Source organism: Oncorhynchus keta, chromosome 33 (genome assembly GCF_023373465.1).
Source record: "Oncorhynchus keta strain PuntledgeMale-10-30-2019 chromosome 33, Oket_V2, whole genome shotgun sequence".
NCBI classification, from domain to species: domain Eukaryota; kingdom Metazoa; phylum Chordata; class Actinopteri; order Salmoniformes; family Salmonidae; genus Oncorhynchus; species Oncorhynchus keta.
Window position 1 is genome coordinate 7,958,349 of NC_068453.1, and position 22,721 is coordinate 7,981,069.

A 22,721-nucleotide genomic window follows, 5' to 3' on the forward strand; every position below is an offset into this window, starting at 1 on the left:
TATTCTACAACATTCAGTAAGACCTAGTTTCGTGTATGCATTTTACACAAGCAGAGTAAAAAAAAGTAAACTCCTGCCTCCTACACACTTGTCTGCAATTACACGGTTGACCCCCATCACACTCATACACAATAAACCACATCAGTATACACTGAGTGTACAAAACATTAACAATGCCTTCTTAACATTGAGTTGCCCCCTCCCATGGACTACAAGGTGTCGGAAGCGTTCCGCAGTAATGCTGGCCCATGTTGACTCCAATGCTTCCAACAGTTGTGTCAAGTTGGCTGGATGTCCTTTGGGAGGTGGACCATTCTTGATACACATGGGACACTGCACCTGGCACATACTACCTGTTCAAAGTCTCTTAAATATTTTGTCTTGCCTATTCACTCTCTGAATGGCACACATACAAAATCCATGTCTCAATTGCCTCAAGGCTTAAACATTCTTTAAAAACAGTAGATGTAACAAGTGACATCAATGAGGGATTGTAGCTTTCACCTGGATCCACCTAGTCAGTCGACATCATGGAAAGAGCAGGTGTTCTTAATGTTTTGTATACTCAGTGTACAATCAGCACATATTACATGCATCCACAGGCTCCATTCAGTGATGGTCACACCTCCATATCACCGTGGCCAATGGCCATTGTGTTACATATAGTCAGGTGCACAATTATTGGCACCCTTGACAAAGATGGGCAAAAAAAACTCTATAAAATAAATAAATAATACAAGCTACTGTATATTGTATGCTAAAAAAAAAATTGGGATATTATTTTATACCAATACAATTGCTCAGAGAAATAGATTTTGAGACGATAGCGTCAAACTCCAGGTGGTGCTATGCAGTGGTGTGTCCAGAACATTTTGAATGAGCACAGACCCAGTTTAAGGGGGGCCAGAGCATAGCTTAGGTTTGGCATATAAGGGTATTAGCATACAGCAGTAAATTAACTTGAAAGGGCCCTACAGAGTGCGAGTTCAACTATAACATTCAAGGGGGTCTCCATTTTTTTTTTACAGGACCTCCTGTGTGTGTTTTTAAATGGCTTTTATAGTAAAATACATGTACTTTCACTTGAAAAATGTATGACCTTTTATTGTCTCATGAACACAGCCAGTCATGATTTGTTCAATCTAGTTGTCAAACAAATCACTTCAAAAAGTAGGTTAAGTAGGTCTACTCAAAAATAAGTCCAGCATCTGAACAGTGCACCCACCATTTCAATGGAAAGGGACTGTTAAGCGTGTTAAGTGTAATGGCATTCAGCACACAAAATAGTGTGTATTTAGTATGCTAATAGAAGCCAGGCTTCCCCCAAACATTTTTACATTGAAGGAAATCGATGATAGACACGAAAGAGAAATAATTGTAAGAATGTTTCTTTTTTCAATTTGCAAGACGCTGAATCTATTTCACAAGAGAAAGCATCCGACCGTGGGAAACAGCACCCCTCTGTCTTAGTATCTGTAGCCCATGCATCATTTTGGCAGAAATGCCTTCTGGAACATGTGAACTTTCATGTGCCTTAATAACAAACTTGTATCTATAAATACGAATACAATTACAAGCCTAGTTGGTTTAGCCAAGGAAAAAGACCGGAACTTTCTTGCTAGCCATGATTGGCTGAGATAATGGATGGGCTGGACATGCAGAGAGATGAGTTTGGGATTGGTCTATCATGTAGCACACTTCTATCCATAACATGAGCTGCTCAGTAGGTGTAGGCAGTCCTTGCTACCGTGGCTTTTTTGAAAGATATAACGTTAGCAATGAAAAAAAAAGAGTTTCTACAGTTCTCAACAACATTGCTGCCTTTAATTTAGAAGGAACTATCGGCAAAGATCAGTGATAAGTTGTGGGGGAAAAAATTCAGTTGTGATGGACTACTTTCTGCACATGGTCAGTGTGAACCTCAGTGACTTGACACAATGGGCCAAACAAGCTGTAGCTACAAACCAAAAAGAAAAGACAGTCTGCCACGAAGCTTCATCCATGTATACGGGTAAGAGTCTAGCTACATTTTCAGATATTATACTTTTTGGTCAGAGCGTCGTTTTCATGGCAAGTTAAAGCGTAATGGTCGCTAGCTAACAAACGTTAGCTTGCTGGTTCGCTAGCTAGCTAATGTTACGTGTATGATCTGTGTAGTAATAGCATTTGTATCTCAGAAATGGCTAGTTATAGCCTAATGTTAGCCAGCTAATATTGAACCGAATTTGTTAGCTTTAGCTACGTGCGGATTCATACTACAGCATTTCATGCATGGTGGCTAGCTATGACAATCTGTTTGTACTGTAGCTATGGGTTGGGATTATGGTTCATTATTTATCTAGCTAGCTACATGTTTAAACAATAGACTCCACTTCGCCAGATGATTACAGGACCCATCAAGTTAGCCAGGTGTGTCTGGGGGTGGATACGTTTCGGCTATCTATTGTATTTCATGAACATGTGTACATGTCTAGACAATAGTGACGCATTCACTTATCTACAGTGTGTTCAGAAAGTATTCAGACCCCTTGACTTTTACCACACTTTGTTACATTAAATCCTTATTTTACAATGGAGTAAATACTCCCCCCCCCTCATCAATCTACACACAATACCCCATAATGACAAAGCAAAAACAGGTTTTTAGACGCTTTTGCAAATGTATAAATGTAGTTTAAAAAAAAACACTTGTGGTAAATTCAATTGATTGGAAATTATTTGGAAAGGCACACACCTGTCTATATAAGGACCCACGGTTGGCAGTGGATGTCAGAGCAAAAACCAAGACATGAGGTTGAAGGAATTGTCCGTAGAGCTCGAAGACAGGATTGTGTCGAGGCACGGATCAGTTTTGGCACAGAAGGGTACTAAAAAACATGTCTGCAGTATTGAAGGTCCCCAAAAACACAGCAGCCTCTATCATTCTTAAATGGAAAAAGTTTGGAAAAACTAAGAATCTTCCTAGAGCTGGCTGCCCGGCCAAACTGAGCAATCAGGAGAGGTGACCAAGAAACCGATGGTCACTGACAGAGCTCCAGAGTTCCTCTGTGGAGATGGGAGAACCTTCCAGAAGGACAACCATCTCTGCAGCACTCCAACAATCAGGCCTTTTTGGTAGAGTGGTCAGACGGAAGCCACTCCTCAGTAAAAGGCACATGACTGCCTGCTTGGAGTTTGCCAAAAGGCACCTAAAATACGCTCTGATGAAACCAAATTTGAACTCTTTGGCCTGAATGCCAAGTGTTACGTCTGGAAGAAACCTGGCACCATCCATACGTTAAAGCATGGTGGTAGCAACATCATAAGGATCGAGGGAATGATGAATGGAGCAAAGTACAAAGGGATCCTTGATGAAAACCTGCTCTAGAATGCTCAGGACCTCAGACTGGGGCGAAGGTTAATCTTCCAACAGGACAATGGCCTTAAGCACACGCCAAGACAACGCAGGAGTGGCTTCGGGACAAGTCTCTGAATGTCCTTTAGTGGCCCAGCCAGAGCCCGGATCGAACATCTCTCGAGAGTCCTGAAAATAGGTGTGAAGCGACGCTCCCCATCCAACCTGACAGAGCTTGAGAACATCTGCAGAGAATAGATACACAAACAGATGTGCCAAGCTTGTAGCATCATACCCAGGAAGCCTCGAGGCTGTAACCACTGCCAAAGCTGCTTCAACAAAGTACTGAGTAAAGGGTCTGAATACTTATGTAAATGTGGTATGTTTTTTATATGCATTTGCTAAATATTTCTAATAACCCCTTTTTGCTTTGTCATTTTTTGGGGTATTGGGTGTAAAAAAACAACAACAACGATTTAATGCATTTTAGAATAAGATTGTAACATATCAAAATGTGGAATAAGTCAAGTGGTACTTTCCAAATGCACTGTAGATGTGCGTCTGTAAGCATCGTCTAATAAGGATACAGCATTTGTGTATGCCAGTAACCATTTCACCGCACCGTTTACACCTTCTGTATCCTGTGCATGTGACAAACTTCTATTTTATGACAATACCGTTCAGAAGTTTGGGGTCACTTAGAAATGTCCTTGTTTTTGAAAGAAAAGCATTTTTTTTTTTGTCCATTAAAATAACATCAAATTGATCGGAAATACAGTGTAGACATTAACGTTGTAAATGACTACTGTAGCTGGAATGAGCTGATATTTTATGGAATATCTACATAGGCGTACAGAGGCCCATTATCGGCAACTATCACTCCTGTGTTCCAATGGCACGTTGTGTTAGCTAATCCAAGTTTATCATTTTAAAAGGCTAATTGATCATTAGAAAACCCTTTTGCAATTATGTTAGCACAGCTGAAAACTGTTTTTCTGATTAAAGAAGCAATAAAACTGGCCTTCTTCAGACTCGTTGAGTATCTGGAGCGTCAGCATTTGTGGGTTCGATTACAGGCTTAAAATGGCCAGAAACAAAGAACTTTCTTCTGAAACTCGTCAGTCTATTCTTGTTCTGAGAGATGAAGGCTATTCCATGCAAAACACCAGTCTCAACGTCAACAGTGAAGAGGCGACTCTGGGATGCTGTTCTTCTAGGCAGAGTTGCAAAGAAAAAGCCATATCTGACTGGCCAATAAAAAAAAAAATAATGAGATGGGTAAAATAACACAGATATTGGACAGAGGAACTCTGCCTAGAAGGCCAGCATCCCGGAGTGGCCTCTTCACTGTTGACGTTGAGTCTGGTGTTTTGCGGGTACTATTTAATGAAGCCGCCAGTTGAGGACCTGTTAGGCTTCTGTTTTTCAAACTAGACACTAATGTACTTGTCCTCTTGCTCAGCTGTGCACCGGGGCCTCCCACTCCTCTTTCTATTCTGGTTAGAGCCAAACTCTCCTCTCCTCTGACTGCCATTGACAATTGAAATGCTCAACGAAATACTGAGAGAGCTCCGACTGTGTAAGCATCAATGCACCACGTTATTCTGCTCCCCTACCTAGCCACGCCTTGTAGTACAATACTACACATGACCCATGACCTTTAGATGAGACGTGTTGCCAAGAACAGGCCATAAGAGGACTGTAGTAGTGCTGCTGTCGAAATGGCCACTCTGTGTCTCTCATTTCTTCATAGACCTCGCTCACCCTCTCTCCCTCGGTCTCTCTGATTCTCTGACTCTCCCCATCTCTCTAAACCTTTCCCTCTCTCCCTGTTTCACTGTTCGATCCATGCTCTGGAGAAGCTAGCCTGACTAGCCTTCCGCTCTGCGTCTTATGAAAGTCATAACGTGTGTGTGTGTGTGTGAGTGGGTGGGTATTCCGCAACACACCACTGTGCACACTCAGCCACCATCACCCATTCAGCCATGGACTAGAGGGACAGAATGAACACAGGAACACAGTTCACTCTCCTCACGCCCCCCTCCACCGGACTTCACATCTGCACACCTTTTCAATCTCTCTCCTCTTTCTCGTCGTCTCTCTCTTTTCTCGTCGTCTCTCTCTTTTCTATATGAATAAACAAGGAAACGCTGGAGGTTCTGTCACTCACCCTCCTTTGATGTAGTCGAGGAAGGTGGCCTCTATATCCACCAGGAATGAGAGCAGTGTTACCTGGAGACAATATTGATACAAGGATGGAACGGGCTTTTACAATAAAGACCATGACTAAACCAAGCTCAAATCAATGTTTTAGTTGGACAGTTTCCGTTGTGGCTTACCGTTCCAGAGTTGAGGTATTTTTTCTTTTTTCCTTTCTTCTTTGGATTTACAACCTGTAGACAAAACAGCAGCCGTGTCACACAATTCAAACACACACATGGATAGTCTGATTATAAAAACAGTGATGCACAAAGATTCATCTCTCTCTCTCTCTCTATGATGCAATCCTTGACTTGAAAGTGCAGCAGACAGTGTTTTAAATCGGAGCGGTGTTAACTTGTGTTAAATTAAACCTTGGAGGTCAGCAGGCCGTGTGGTAAATTAAACCTTGGAGGTCAGCAGGCCGTGTGGTAAATTAAACCTTGGAGGTCAGCAGGCCGTGTGGTAAATTAAACCTTGGAGGTCAAGAGGCCGTGTGGTAAATTAAACCTTGGAGGTCAGCAGGCCGTGTGGTAAATTAAACCTTGGAGGTCAGCAGGCCGTGTGGTAAATTAAACCTTGGAGGTCAGCAGGCCGTGTGGTAAATTAAACCTTGGAGGTCAGCAGGCCGTGTGGTAAATTAAACCTTGGAGGTCAGCAGGCCGTGTGGTAAATTAAACCTTGGAGGTCAGCAGGCCGTGTGGTAAATTAAACCTTGGAGGTCAGCAGGCCGTGTGGTAAATGAAACCTTGGAGGTCAGCAGGCCGTGTGGTAAATTAAACCTTGGAGGTCAGCAGGCCGTGTGGTAAATTAAACCTTGGAGGTCAGCAGGCCGTGTGTTAAATTAAACCTTGGGAGGTCAGCAGGCCGTACAAACCCTCTGGAAGAAAACATCCGATAAGTCCTAAATGTCGTGTCTTGACTATCATTAATGTGGATGACTTATTTTATAAAATAATTACATACCGCTTTCAATTATGCAATTAAATTAATCATATGACAATTAATTAGGTAGTAATCTAGGACACCACGGGAAAAGTTACTTAACATCTCCCGACTAAACTCTAAAGATATAAATATCTATTACATCAGTCACAGTCGTTTCATGAATTCTTATTTACCTTCGGTCTCATTCTAAATGTCGCAAAATTGTTGGAAATCTGCATGAATCCTAGCATAAATGATGAATGAGCAATGTACAAATTGGCTTAATTATTTACTTACTAACTGACTAAATAAGCAAATCACACAGAGTTACATAAACACACACAGGATATCTTACACATTGAGTACAACACAATGAAAAGTCCCTAGTGGAAAAAAACTATATGACGGCTTGTTACACAAAATGACAAATTCACAAGGGACAGACAAAGGAATTCCACTTCCGTAGATACAGCTGATAACTATGAACATGGAAATGTGACTACTTTGCACATGAAGGACAGCTCATTCGAAAGAATTGCAATGTACACACAGTTGAAGTCGGAAGTTTACATACACTTATGTTCGAGTCATTAAAACTAGTTTTTCAACCACTCCACAAATGTCTAGTTAACAAACTAACAAACAAGCTGACTTTTGGCAAGTCAGCTCAGACATCTACTTTGTGCATGACACAAGTCATTTTTCCAACAATTGTTTACAGATTATTTCACGTATAATTCACTGTGTCACAATTCCAGTGGGTCAGAAGTTTACATACACTAAGTTGACTGTGGCTTTAAACAGCTTGGAAAATGACGTCATGGCTTTAGAAGCTTCTGATAGGCTAATTGACATCATTTGAGTCATTTGGAGATTTTTCTGAGGATGTATTTCAAGACCTAGCTTCAAACTCAGTGCCTCTTTGCTTGACATCATGGGGAAATCAAAAGAAATCAGCCAAGACCTCAGAAAAAACACAAGTCTGGTTCATCCTTGGGAGCAATTTCCAACCACCAGAAGGTACCACGTTCATCTGTACAAACAATAGTACGCAAGTATAGACACCACGTCAGCTGTCATACCGCTCAGGAAGGAGACATGCTCCGTCTCCTAGAGATGAACGTACTTTGCGAAAAGTGTTCATCAATCCCAGAACAACAACAAAAGACCTTGTGAAGATGCTGGAGGAAACAGGTATAAAAGTATCTATATCCACAGTAAAAAGAGTCCTATATCGACATAACATGAAAGGCCACTCAGCAAGGAAGAACCCAGTCCTCCAAAACCGCCATAAAAAAGCCGGACTACAGTTTGCAACTGCACATGAGGACAAAGATCGTACTTTTTGGAGAAATTTCCTCTGGTCTGATGAAACAAAAATATAGCTGTTTGGCCATAACGATCGCCGTTATGTTTGGAGGAAAAAGGGGGAGACTTGCAAGCCGAAGAACACCATCCCAACCTTGAAGCACGGGGGTGGCAGCATCATGTTGTGAGGGTGCTTTGTTGCAGGAGGGACTGGTGCACTTCACAAAATAGATGGTATCAGGGGGGGGGGAATATGTGGATATATTGAAGCAACATCAAGACATCAGTCAGGAAGTAAAGCTCGGTGGCAAATGGAGAGACAAAATGAGAGCAGGCAAAGTGTTCAAGCATTTGGCATACCCGTCACTGATGACTGCCTGACCAACCCACAACACTTCTTCACGAGTGGCGCATCGTAGCCAAGCCAAGGGGGATGCAGGCCGTATGAGGCTCCAAAGGTACGTTCAGATCGACATAGAGGTTGGTGTTAAAAAATATTGCTGTTCTAAAAACGTCCTCCTTTACATCCAATTTTGGTGACAGCCTCGCACTGAACATATAATGCTTGTCATGTTGATCGATTTTAGGACTTTGCGTGGCTCTGTCAGTGTAAACCCATCAAGCTCTCAACACAGCTGGTGAGTTTACGTACATATTCAATCTCACCCCGTCCCAGTCTGCTGTCCCCACATGCTTCACAATGGCCACCATTGTTCCCGTACCCAAGAAGGCAACGGTAACTGAACTAAATGACTATCGCCCAATAGCACTCACTTCTGTCATCATGAAGTGCTTTGAGAGACTAGTCAAGGATCATATCACCTCCACCTTTCCTGTCACCCTAGATGCACTTCAATTTGCGTACCGCCCCAATAGGTCCACAGACGATGCAATCGCCATCACACTGCACAATGCCCTATCCTATCTGAACAAGAGGAATACCTATGTAAGAATGTTGTTCATTGACTACAAGCTCAGGATTCAACACCATAGTACCCTCCAAGGTCATCATCAAGCATGAGGCCCTGGGTCTGAACCCCACCCTGTGCAATTAGGTCTTGGACTTCTTGACGGGCTGCCCCCAGGTGGTGAAGGTAGGAAACAAAATCCCCAATTCACTAATCCTCAACACTGGAGCCCCACAAGGGTGCGTGCTCAGCCCCCTCCTGTACTCCCTGTTCACCCATGACTGCATGGCCACGCACGCCTCCAACACAATCATCAAGTTTGTAGACGACACAACAGTAGTAGGCTTGATTACCAACGACGACGAGACAGCCTATAGGGAGGAGGTGAGGGCACTCGAAGTGTGGTGTCAGGAAAACAACCTCTCACTCAACATCAACATAACAAAGAAAATTATTGTGGACTTCAGGAAACAGCAGAGGGAGCAACACCATCCACATCGACAGGACTGCAGTGGAGAAGGTGGAATGTTAAGTTCCTCAGTGTACACATCACGGACAAACTGAAATAGTCCCACCACACAGAGAGTGTGGTGAAGGCGCAACAGTGCCTCTTCAACCTCAGGAGGCTGAATAAATTTGGTTTCAAATCAAATCAAAGTTTATTTGTCACCTTATAGTGAAATGCTCTAACCAATAGTGCAAAAAAAGGTATTAGGTGAACAATAGGTAAAGAAATAAAACAACAGTAAAAAGACAGGCTATATACAATAGCGAGGCTATAAAATTAGCGAGGCTACATACAGACACAGGTTAGTCAGGTTTGTCACCTAAAACCCTCAAACTTTTACAGATGCACAATTGAGAGCATCCCGCCGGGCTCCATCACCGCCGGGTATGGCAACTGCACAGCCCATAACCGCAGGGCTCTCCAGAGAGTGGCGTGGTCTGCACAACACATCACCGGGGGCAAACTACCTGCCCTCCTGGACACCTACATCACCCGATGTCACAGGAAGGCCATAAAGATCATCAAGGACAAAAACCACCCGAGCCACTGCCTGTTCACCCCGCTATTATCCAGAAGGAGAGGTCAGTACAGGTGCATCAAAGCTGGGACCGAGAGACTGAAAAATAGCTTCTATCTCTGACTGTTTAACAGCCATCACTAACACAGAGAGGCTGCGGCCTACATAGACTTGAAATCATTGGCCACTTTAATAAATAGATCACTAGTCACGTTAACAATGCCACTTTAATAATGGTTACATATCTTGCATTACTCATCTCATATGTATACACTGTATTTTATACCATCTATTGCATCTTGCCTATGCTGCTCGGCCATTACTCATCCATATATTTATATATTCTTATTCCATTCCTTTACTTAGATTGTGTGTATTAGGTCTCTTTTGTGGAATTGTTAGATTACTTGTTAGATATTGCTGCACTGTCAACTAGAAGCACAAGCATTTCACTACACTAGCATCTGCTAACCATGTGTATGTGACCAATGCAATTTGAATTGCTTTAAAAGTACCACTTTTGCATGCGCTAGCGTCACGGGAACGTTGCCGGAAATAGAAACACAATTGCAACCAACTCGCCACCATCACTGTAACGTTCCAGAATACGGCGAATAAAGGAAGAGGGTGCTATTTGGGACACAGCCCAATTTACACAGGATTTACAACCCTCTGCATCCTTGGTGGAGATTGGAGGGAATAAGTAAGGAAGGGCACATTTGCCTTTGAAGGGGAGGCCAGCTGTTTTATTGCATCTGGCTTGTAAAATAGAATGGATATTATCGCGCCCTCCACGGTTGTGCATGCACGCCCATAAAAAAATACACAGACAAGGACAGTGACACTTGGTTTTCCTTGTGTTCAGTAACTACTCTGGCAAGAGTAGATGTCACATCAAGTCAACAGATAAGACAGAGAGGACCAGGGAGACAGGGGCTTCTCACAAGCGGCGTGTGTGTTTCACAAGTAAAGGAGAAGATGGTGATCGTTGGGCACGATGGACAACCATAAGCAGTGTGTGTGTGTGTGTACAACAGATCGGGCCCCATCCTGGGCATTGGGTGATGACTGTTAAACAGCTGGACAGATGGTTAAGGGAAGAAGGAACACATACACAGACAGCAGTGATGTGGAACCTCCTCTCCTAAATTGTACAATTTACAGCGAAGGAACAAAACGAACCAGAGAATATGTGAGGACCCAAGAGCTGTGACTTGGGAAATGATAGATTCTCATGTCCCAGTGCCAGCATCTGGAATGACAACACACAATCACAGTGTGTGTCTGTGTGTCTTCCTTCTCCCATTAGACAAACACAAACTACTTAAAATAAGGGTCCCCCTGTGTGGTTCCCACTCAGAATATTGTTTGTTAATGAACAACTGTTCAGTCTTATCTTAGGAGACGGAGTGTGGAGGCTGGCCATCCATCAACATTTCCTCACTTTACGTCAAACTCCGTTAATTAAAATTCAATGAGAAATGCCATGACGAATCGCTCCAGAGGTGATTTACTAAATGTGCTTCCGTGTAGGTGAGTGACGTTAAGAGAATAGAGATAAATAATATCCCATTCCACCAAGCACACATACATATATAAACATGACACATGCACACATGTAGACACACACACACACACACACACACACACACACACACACACACACACACACACACACACTTACTTACCTCATACACGTTGAACTGGGACTGGCCTCTGGATAGCTCTCTGTAGCTGGTAGTGAACTCTCCTATGAAGTCATGGCTTAGGACACAACGCACAAAACAATCATTAGTATAATCATAGCATTTCAAATACACAACTCACACATTATAAAGTCAACCCCTCTCCAGATAGTCTAGTGTAGGGGTACACGCAATGCCGTCGGGGGGAACGCCAAATAAAAGTCACATTTTTTGGGTAAAGACATAGATGATTATATATTTTGTTTTCGCTTCACATTTTCAAACAATACATTTATATTTTCCAACGGGGCTATGCATTTGGGTGAGGTTTTTTTCTCCCCTCGCCTAAGTAGCCTCGTTTCACTGCCAAAGATAAAATTCTGTGAAATAACACCACAGGTCAAATACAGGTAGTCTAGTCAAATAATTAACATCCAATCACCTTAACCGTTACTCTCTTGCAGAAAACCTTCACTCTTGCGCAGACATTTAGAAACGAAACATGACAATTTGAAAAATACGCCACAAGAGTTTTTTTGAGCGAGAACAAAGATGACTTTCGAGTAGTAAGACATGAAAGCAACAGATACCATTCATATGAAGGGGCTAAAAGCGTCTTATATGGTGAGCAACCGAGTGGCTAGGACAGGCAAGCCCCATTCTATTTTGGAGGACTTCAGTCTTCCTGCTGCCGCGGATATGGCTAGGACCAATGCTGGGGGAAAAGGCCAAAAACTATACAGACAATGTCTTCATCAAACAACACTGTTTCACTACGCATCAGTGACATTCCAGAAGATGTTTAAAAACAATTATGCGTTTACAGCTGGATGAGTCAACAGAGGTGGCCGGCCTGGCACAGCTCCTGGTATATGTCTGTTACGTTTATGGAGGGTCAAAGGATATTTTTAAAGAACTGGACAGCTTTGTGACATCAAATGACCTTGATGGTCAAAATGTGTTGGTATCTGTACTCATGGTGCAAAAGCCATGACAGGGGAGACATAGTGGAGTGGTAGTAGTAGTGGAGTTTGGTACACTGCAGCATCCACAGAGAGGCTCCTGCTGCCAAGGGAATGCCTGACAGCTTGAAATATGTTTTGGACACTACAGTGAAAATGGTTAACTGTTAAAGCAAGGCCTCTCAAACGCTCGTGTATTTTCTGCATTATGCAATGACATGGGCAAAGGACAAAGTGTCAAAGGACAAAGTATTGACACATTTTTTAAATTGAGAGACAAGCTTAAAGTTTTCTTTACTGACCATAATTTTCACTTGTCTGACCGCTTGCATGATGACGAGTTTCTCACACGACTGGCCTATCTGGGTGACATTCTTTCTCGACTGAATGATCTGAATCTATGATTACAGGGATTCTCCACAACTATATTCAATGTGCGGGACAAAATTGAGTCTGTGATTAAGAAGTTGGAGCTGTTCTGTCTACATTAACAAGGACAACACAGGTCCTCCCATCATTGTATAATGTTTTGTATGCTAATGAAATCAAGCTTACGGACCATGTCAAATCTGATATAGCGAAGAACCTGAGAGAGTTGGGTGTGCAATTACACAGGTACTTTCCCAAAACGGATGACACAAACAACTGGATTCGTTATCCCTTTCATTCCCTGCCTCCAGTCCACTTACCGATATCTGAACAAAAGAGCCTCATCGAAATTGCAACAAGCGGGTCTGTGAACATGTAATTTAAATCAGAAGCCACTGACAGATTTCTGGATTGGGCTGCGATCAGAGTATCCTGCCTTGGCAAATAGCGCTGATAAGACACTGATGCCCTTTGCAACCTATGTGAGAGTGGATTCTCGGCCCTCACTAGCATGAAAACAAAAGTATAGTGCCATGAAAAGTATTTGCCCCCTTTCTGATTTTCTCTATTTTTGATACTGGATGTTATCAGATCTTCAGCAAAAACCTAATATTAGATAAAGGGAACCTGAGGTTTACAAATATTTTTTTAAACTTTATTTTTTATTAACAAAGTTATGCAACACCCAATTTCCTGTGTGAACAAGTAATTTCCCCCTTACACGCAATAACTGGTTGTGCCACCTTTAGCTGCAATGACTCCAACCAAATTCTTCCTGTAGTTGCTTATTAGGCTCTCATCTCTATGGAGGAATTTTGACCCACTCTTACATGCAGAACTGCTTTAACTCAGCAACATTTTGGGGTTTTCAAGCATGAACTGCTCATTTCATGTCCTGTCACAACATCTCAATTGGGATTAAGTCTGAACTTTGACTAGGCCAATTCAAAACTTCAAATATGTTGCTTTTTAAGACATTTTCATGTAGACTTGATTGTGCGTTTTGTATCATTGTCTTGCTGCATGACCCAGCTGCGCTTCAGCTCACAGACAGATGGCCTGACATTCTACTGTAGAATTCTCTGATACAGAGCAGAATTCATGGTTCCTTCTATTAAGGCAAGTCATCCAGGTCCTGAGGCTTGGGGATAATTTGCTGCCTCAGGACATGGACAACTTTTTTTAAATAAAGTGAATTTGGAATCAAAGAGATGTTTGGTAACACTTGACAATGCTGACAGGTATAAAGAGGAAATGAGAGAGGGAGTGAGAGTATGGTGTAAAGAAATACCCCCATTGCAATAACCTTGCCCACTAAACCCATAATATGAAATGATGACGCTCTACTGCTGCTCCGCCCTTGGCCCCGCCTCTATGTTTATAGCCAATCCAATTACCCCACTTCAATAACGACATGTCAACCTGTGTTGAATGAGTCAGCATCCAACACAGCTTCCTTACCTTCTAGAAATATAGATTAGGACTACTTAAAGTGGCATCATTGAAATAACACAGTGATTACATCATGCTAATGAAGGTGCTTTTCAGTTAAGATTCAAATGAAATTACCTTCCATCTCTGTCCCAGTCGTAGCATTCTATCTTGATCGTTCTAGTAGGGTGGAAAATAACAATATATTAGAAAAATATTTATTTTGTTTTAACAGGCCAATTATGAGCACAAACTATGATCATGACACTGTACATTCCCCCCAAACTAGTTTCAAGATCAAATGTACAGTATACTGAAGGAGGATAGTTTACAGTAATCTATATCATGTCTATAATTGGTTTCCAAAATAGCGAACGTTAGAGAGAGAAAAGCAGTGCTCTTCCACCATCACCCATCCCCTCAAACTGAAGAATCGTTTTCCCATAACTAGTGGCCATTCTCCATCACCAAGAGATAAGTAGCTGACCGTGGCTGTGCGTATTTCACCCAGCACCAATTTCACCTCACTTTTCAGAGGGGAAAAAAAAAAGAAAGAACATAATGAACAGCTGCTTAGATGAAAAAGTAATCATTAGTTATAGATCACCACCGGGTCAGAAGTCACAGGTTAATGAGTTTCCTGAAAGGGGTCGTAAAAAGGGGTACGATGATAAGAGGAGGCACACTCCGGCATTGTCAGACCACAAAGACAGATACAGAAACGCGCACTCTGCTCAGCCTCCTCCTAAATGGAGTGAAGGATGAGCCCATCACCATCCATCTAAGCTGACTGAAAGAAAGGCTGAGGAGATAAAGCCATCCATCCCTGTAGTAATCAACCAGAAACACCCCCGGGACTTGAGGGAGGTAGTCCTGCACTGCCTCCCAAATGGCATCCTATTCCATTTGTTATGAACTACTTTTGAGCAGGGCCCATGGGCTCCGGTCAAAAGTAGTACACTTTGGAGTAGGGTGCCATTTGGGAAGCACACCTACTGTGCAGGAGGACAGCACGGGGGACGACAGCTCATATTAACGTCAGTGGAATTTATTAACTACCTCATTGGAAGACCTTTACTGTATTGAAGCACAACCCAACGATGCTCTGAAGACAACAGGAGCGACGAGTTGACAGGACAGACAATGGGTTTGCTGCTTCTTCTGTAGTCCCTGGGGTGGAGGGAGAAGTAGGTATGCGTGTGTGTGTGCGTGGGAGTGTGTGTCTCTAACAAGAGTCTATCAGCGGTGGTACTATCAGCAGGGGGACACACAGCTCTCCATTGTTAGCGTTCTACCTTATCTCTCATCCCAGACCCCCAGAGACTCGCACTCTCACTGTGTGTGTGTGTGTGCGGGCGTGCAAGTGCGTAAATCAATATATATGAGTGTGTGTGTGTGTGTAAGCATTCCTTTCTGTTCTTCCTTGGCTCCCCACACACTGATAACAATGAGCTCTCTCTAACTAACCTCCTAACAACTCAGAGAGAGTCAGGGCCCAGCTCTGCTCCAATCAATGCAGCCTGACAAGCTCAGACCATCCATCTGGGGATTTGTGCCTTATCACTGGCAAACAAGCCCGCTGACAACTGGAGATGAATACAAACACAATCTCTGAGATGGGATTGCAGATCCTATACACACACTCACTCGATAGCAAACACACACTCACTCGATATAAAACACACACTCACTCGATATCAAACACACACTCACTCGATATCAAACACACACTCACTCGATATCAAACACACACTCACTCGATACCAAACTATTGCATCTTCTTACACCCTGGATTTAAGGGCCAATGCATCGGAGTGTGGACGTGACAACTGTCTGTCAGTCAGGCATGTGAATTGACTACTCCACTGAGGGAGAATGATGATTGCAGAGAGGAAGGCTATTAATAAGCAGACCAAGCATTCATTTCTCTGTTCGAGTTCATTATAATAACTTCTATTTGCATTTAATAGGTTCACAGCAACCTTAGCAACCAAGGAATCACCATACATGCACGGTGATTCTTACAAAATGGTGTCCATCTAAAAAAAACTGTTTTCTCCTCTTGCAGATTAGATCCTGTCACCAAATCATTTTTACAAAGCACTCAAATTGTTGAAAAAAAAAAGATGATCACCATGGCCCTCACACACTTCCACAAACCAATAAATGCCAGTCTAATCTTTCTGGCCAAACCACCCACCCACCCGCACGCACGCACGCACGCACGCACACGCGCACGCACACGCACACGCACACACACACGCTGACCTGTCGTAGTCTCCGTTGCAGAGTGCTCTGACGGGTATCTTGAAGGCCTGCCACACTGGGTTTAGTGTGTTCTTCACCACCTCTGTCTTATGGCAGGTTGTGAACCTGGGGAAACACAGAGACAAGACAAGCCATACAATGATCAATGGATCAGTCAATCACTTGACAATATTCCTTTCACTGTTCCTCTCTATCGCCCTCTATTTATTCCCACATCCCACACTCTCTCACTCTCTCTCCCTCTCATTCCCTCAGAGTGTCTGTGCAAAGTTAGAGTTAGCGACACAGACCATCTTCCTCTGCTTTTCTCCAGATTTCCCTCAAGTTTAAACGTCTCTTTGACCCTCAGCTCCTTCAGATCTTTCTTCCCCTCCAAGAAGATAAATCACACACACTTAGTGATACAAACCTAAAAAGATATTGATTCCTATTTTCCGTACTTTGTCAAAAATATAGAGCGATAAAAAATAAAAAATGTCATCATGATGACCTGCACAAAGAAAAAAACTCTTTCAGTTCTTAGAGCAATTACCATCAACTGAGGAATACTCAGTATAATCATCATTCACCGCAAGAGTAAATGGTTTTAATGTGAATATAGTGCAGTGAGTTCAGAGAGCATCATCATCCATTAACTGACACACACACACAGAGACAGAGAGACAGAGAGAGAGATGTTTGACCACTGTACAGAGAGGCCAGTGGGGCAATAGGGAGCTCTCCCATCTCCTCTCGGCTCTGCCGGCTATAACAGGTGTGTGTGTGTGTGTAATAAAGCCTCTCCTCAGAGGAGTAGACCTGCTTATCTGACCCCTCAGATACGTGCTGATGAGAGAGAGAGAAGACCCTGTAGGCTGTAACACACACACAGGAATTCAATGGAAAGACTGATGGATGGAATAGAAATGGAGGAGAGGATCTGAAGAAGGGGTCGGTCAAGGATACTCACGTTCCATCTTCATTGCTGCGGTAGAAGACGAGGAAAGGGTCCGACTTGCCGAAGAAATCTTTCTTGTCCAGTTTATTCCCACAGAACTGCATCATCACCGACTCCTAAAGTAACAGAGAGAGACATTGAGACTGATGAAACTGACAGCACAGCTCACTATTCACTGCAGATACTGGCGAGAGACTTCTGATAGTAGATGCAGACATTCATGCTGATCAGTCAACAGTGACATTACAGGACACGGCAACTCCACTCAGCATCAAGGTGAGAGATATGATAGTAGATCCATGCCAATTGCATGTATATGCCATGGCAAAGTGTTTATTGATTGATGCTGTCCTTATGTGGGTATGATGTTTGGTTTGGGGAGTTAACAAGGGCAGTCAGCTTTTTTTGGAATGGGATGCAGCCCAAAACTCCCCTTCCCCACCATATCCCCTGCCATCACAACTCACCCTGCAGTTTCCCATCTCTTCTGCCTTAACAATGATGTCTCCACACTTCTTTCCAGGAAGGCCCCTGTTGAAGACAAAACAGAGACACCATTCATTGGTACACTAATGGACTATATGGGCAGTAGGGTCTAACGGAAACCCGGTAACGGTGATGTCTGTGAAGGTTCCTCTGTCATAACAAACCGCTCCCATCATGCCACGGAGAACTTGAGGGAGTGTCCCAAAACACCTCGAAAGCCATGCGATACAAGTTGACCTTAGAGAGAGCGAGAGAGCAGGTTTGTACCCCTGTACAGAGAGGCCAGTGTGTGTGTGTGTGTGTGTGTGTGTGTGTTTGTCTGTGCACCTTCCCTTAAGCCTTCCCTGACCCGACGGTCAGCAGAAAGCGAGACACCGTTTATCCAGGTTCCGTCCAACACACTACAACCAACGCACCAAACTTACACAGGCCCCTTTGACAACACATCCACCATCCCTCCAAGAAACGATGTCCAAGTCCTGTCAAAGGACAAAATACACTTTAAAAAACGGAACCACTGAGGCTTAAATTCTGAGAAAGAGAGTCATCTTCAAGATGCTGATGACTAGTGCTGTCATAGCACTAGCCAGGCCCACCTTGCAGAAGTGTACGCAGGCAGTCATTTGGGCAGCCTGGAATTGGGGTCGAGGAGCCCAGCCTAAGAGTAATACAAGTCCCCTTTACTTAGCCAGCAAGACTGAAGGAGAGAGCTGATAGACCTACCAAAAGGACATGGATCCGGATGGGTTTTTTATATCAGTGCTTTAAATTGAGAAGAACAGCTATCTGTTTTTAACCCAGAAACCAATAGCCTACCTCTTCTGAAGGATGGGAGTAAAATTGCAAAAGAAGGAAAATGTAAATGTTTCTCTCTCCCCTCGCTCTGACATTTCAACTAGGTAATTTGTGCTGTCCAGTTTTCCCTTCCACTCCCTCCACCATGAAATCGACCCATTCTCCTCATTGCAATTATGTAAGAAACAAAATGAAGACACATTAGGATTATGTTCCATATGGCCAGTGTAGCAAGAGTAATTGTGAGAGGAATAACTGAACTTCACACTTGGGAGCATTTTCACACTGATCCTAGATCAGCACATTAGGCCTTCACTGATATGGTATATGAACACAGGCCCAGCCACTTTTACAGAGAAGCTTGATTGTGAATGTTCTGTTCTAATCTTAGAATGCCCCCAAAAAATGAGAATTTAAAATCCCGCCGTAGACATGTTAATAACAGGATGACACACAGAAATAGGATTCAGACAGTGTTCCACAAGACCTCTCTCATCCATTAATAGAGTACACTACTTTTGACCAGGGCCCATATGGGTCTGGACAAAAGGAGTGCCTCACTTAGGGAATAGGGTGCCATTTGGAACGGACAACAAGCGTTCGCACAATTGCTCCCCGACTAACCAGATCAGCACAATTCAGATCTGCTGCCATAATACGACCCCCATGAACGACACTGAACATCAGCTGAACTGGCTCCTCCCTATCCTTATTACAATAGGAGTGGTTGAATGAAAAAAAAAAACCTGAAAAATCCCTTTATTCTATTCGGTCTCCCCCGGTCTTTCTTGCAACACACGCATGCGCACGCAAGCAAGCAGACCAGAGCTGCACCAGAAGACACACGCTGCAGTCTCTTTGTTCGGGTGACTGTGTACTGATGCGGGGGCCACACAGTAGGCTAAACAAAGCTCCGGTCCAATCCCATCACTTCTAATTCAGTGGGTCAGTCAGACTATAGATCAAACAAGTAAACAAGACCATGGCCATCTGAGGACTCGCACACAGAGCTCCTCCTGGGTTGGTTGGCAAGGCCTACTGTACCAATAAGCCTTTGGGGGTGGCAGGGATAGGGACAAATCTATTTAATAATGGGGGAGGCATAGGGTTAGTGCAGGTAAAGCAAGAATGCAGTCCACAAAAAGACAGGTTTCATGAAATGGGGTATCAGCCTACTCAGTGATACCCACAGAACCCAACTATGAAGAGTCGTAGCTGTGGGGAATCACCTCACTATCCAGCCCATTGTGCATATTGACATTCACATTGCAACGTACATCCTTACCTTTGGATATTGGGTCCATGAAATGGAATATCAGCCTACTCAGTGACACGCAAACACAACTGTGAAGAGTTTACACAAATATTAGTAAATAATCTTATTGCAGGACTTTGACAGTCACATTAGCTCACCAGTCAACCTACTGTGTGTGTTGACATTCATATTGCAAAATACAGCCTATTCTATGGTCTTGGGTCATCAGTCTTCTCAGTGATACCCACAGAACACAACTGTGACATGTCAAAATGCAGATTTATTGAAATTGTACATGTGATCTATATTAAAGGACACTTTATTTAATATAAACAGGCTTTTACAATTCAATATTGGTTCCCACTAAGTTAGTTTTAACAGTGGTTAAGTAGGCTACTGTGGTGATTTGATCCTAATGTAGGCTTACATTAGGTGAAGCTTTGCTTTATCTTGGCCAGGTCGCAGTTGTAAATGAGAACTTGTTCTCAACTAGCCTACCTAGTTAAATAAAGGTGAAATACATTTTTTAAATAAAATTACCAGAGTGGCCTACCATAAAAAACTATGGAGAAAATGCATTCCATTTCATTTTAACATGGAAATAGCCGTTCTATCGTTCAGACTACAGTAGCAGCCAATGTACTCCCCCATTGCTAACTACAAATGATCTAGAACTGGGTTAATAACTCACTAGCAAAGGATATGAACAAATGTGCACACGTCGCAACATGCAGCTCTCGCTTTGATCTCAAAACAAGTGCATCTGCTCATACTGTAAAAACAGTACAGTTCAAAGTGAATGGCACAGGTCCATATACAGTGGGGTCAAAATACCAGCAACAGTGTGAAAACCTTGTGAAGACTTCCAGAAAACGTTTCACCTCTGTCATTGCCAACAAAGGGTATATAACAAAGTATTAAGATAAACTTTTGTTATTGACCAAATACTTATTTTCCACCATAATTTGCAAATTACATTCATTAAAAATCCTACAATGTGATTTTCTGGATTTTTTTTCTCTATTTTTGTCTGTCATAGTTGAAGTGTACCTATGATGAAGATTACAGGCCTCTCTCATCTTTTTAAGTGGGAGAACTTGCACAATTGGTGGCTGACTAAATACTTTTCTGCCCCACTGTATGCTGCTGCCCTCAGTGGCCACCTGGGCTGGGATAACACATTATGGCCTTTCTCTTGCATTTCAAAGATCATAGCACAAAAAAAAATACCCAAAGAACAATTGGGTTTATTTCTTTGTATTATCTTTTTACCAGATCTATTGTGTTACATTCTCCTACATTCTTTTCACATTTCCACAAACTTCAAAGTGTTTCCTTTCAAATAGTACTAAGAATATGCATTTCCTTGCTTCAGGGCCTGAGTTACAGGCAGTTAGATTTGTGTATGTCATTTTAGGTGAACATTGAAAAAAAGGGGCAGATCCTTAAGTGGTTTTAATGGAATATGTGAAAATGAATCATCATAAACACCTTTAAGAAGTAAATGCTCTTTCGGTCACATTCACCTCTCTTCTGCTCATAAACGTGTCTTCTTTTCTCATCTCTCTATCCATCCCTCCCCTTCTCTCGCTCTTTCTCCTTTATCTCGCGTTCTCTTTCGTTCTCCTTCACCACCCCCTCCTTGGTTTGTGTGTATTCAGAATCAACACTTCGAAAACTTCTAATCAAGACACATGGATTTGCAATCAGTGTCAGGAGAGAGAGAAGCAGAATCTTAGCAACCTGTGGCGTTACTGGGGGGGGGGTATTAGCATACGATGCGCCTGCAATTATCTTCCCCTTCCCCCTTGGAGAGACGAGAGGCCTGAAGGGAATAACAATTATCATTAGACAACACATCCTGAGCCAGGGAAATCAATGTACAGTGTGTATTCTACTCTTTTCACCCCCAGTAGAGATACGCAGGTGAGGCCTTGGAAAGGCTGGCATTTTTAAATGAGCCAGTTTAACACAGTTGAGCTACTTTCCCTGATTCAGCTCAACACAATGAGGGTCTTATTCTCTGGAGACCGGACCCGGCGACAGGATAAAGTGACTAAGGGGGCAGTTGAAAATCGGCAAACCACAATAAAAGTACAAATGCAGAGACTCAAGAGGTCAAGCTAATTGTATGCTATTGAAGTGACAGGATGGCTCGACATCTGTAGCCTCTCTGCCGCATAAAATAGGGTACTTCTAGCAGTAGTATGGACAAATATTCAGCAGGAGGCAGACAGGTCGAGGCGCAAATAAGTCTTGGATGTATTTACACAGAGCTGGTGTTTCAAAGAGGACGGTAATATTTACAAATATACAATACCAGCCAAAAGTTTGGACACACCTACTCATTCCAGGATTTTTCTTTATAGTGAATACATCAAAACTATGAAATAACACATATGGAATCATGTAGTAACCAAAAAAGTGTTATACAAATCAAAATCTGTTTTATATTTTAGATACGTCAAAGTAGCCAACCTTTGCCTTGATGACAGCTTTGCACAGTCCTGGCATTCTCTCAACCAGCTTCACGAGGAATGATTTTCCAACAGTCTTGAAGGAGTTCCCACATACAGTGAGGGAAAAAAGTATTTAATCCCCTTCTGATTTTGTACGTTTGCCCACTGACAAAGAAATTATCAGTCTATAATTTTAATGGTAGGTTTACTTGAACAGTGAGAGACAGAATAACAACAAAAAATTCCCTAAAAACGCATGTCAAAAATAACCACTGCGCCACCCGGGAGGCAAAGTCTCTTCTTCTTATTGTTGTCCTTTAGTCATGGTTTCTTTGCAGTAATTTGACCATGAAGGCCTGATTCACGTCTCCTC

The 22,721-nt window shown here is 42.8% G+C and overlaps 1 protein-coding gene across 2 annotated transcripts in view; it reads right to left on the bottom strand.

The window, feature by feature from the left end:
• LOC118366141 (copine-8) overlaps positions 1-22,721 on the bottom strand; it is a 109,750-nt gene that overhangs the window by 24,612 nt on the left and 62,417 nt on the right. For both annotated transcript variants that reach the window (XM_052491749.1, XM_035748578.2), the window contains 7 exons: positions 17,821-17,884; positions 17,366-17,469; positions 16,417-16,521; positions 14,287-14,328; positions 11,390-11,465; positions 5,674-5,727; positions 5,505-5,566 (listed from right to left, as the gene is read on the bottom strand). In XM_052491749.1, coding sequence (XP_052347709.1) covers positions 5,505-5,566; positions 5,674-5,727; positions 11,390-11,465; positions 14,287-14,328; positions 16,417-16,521; positions 17,366-17,469; positions 17,821-17,884 — 507 coding nt within the window. The remainder of the gene's footprint in view (positions 1-5,504; positions 5,567-5,673; positions 5,728-11,389; positions 11,466-14,286; positions 14,329-16,416; positions 16,522-17,365; positions 17,470-17,820; positions 17,885-22,721) is intronic.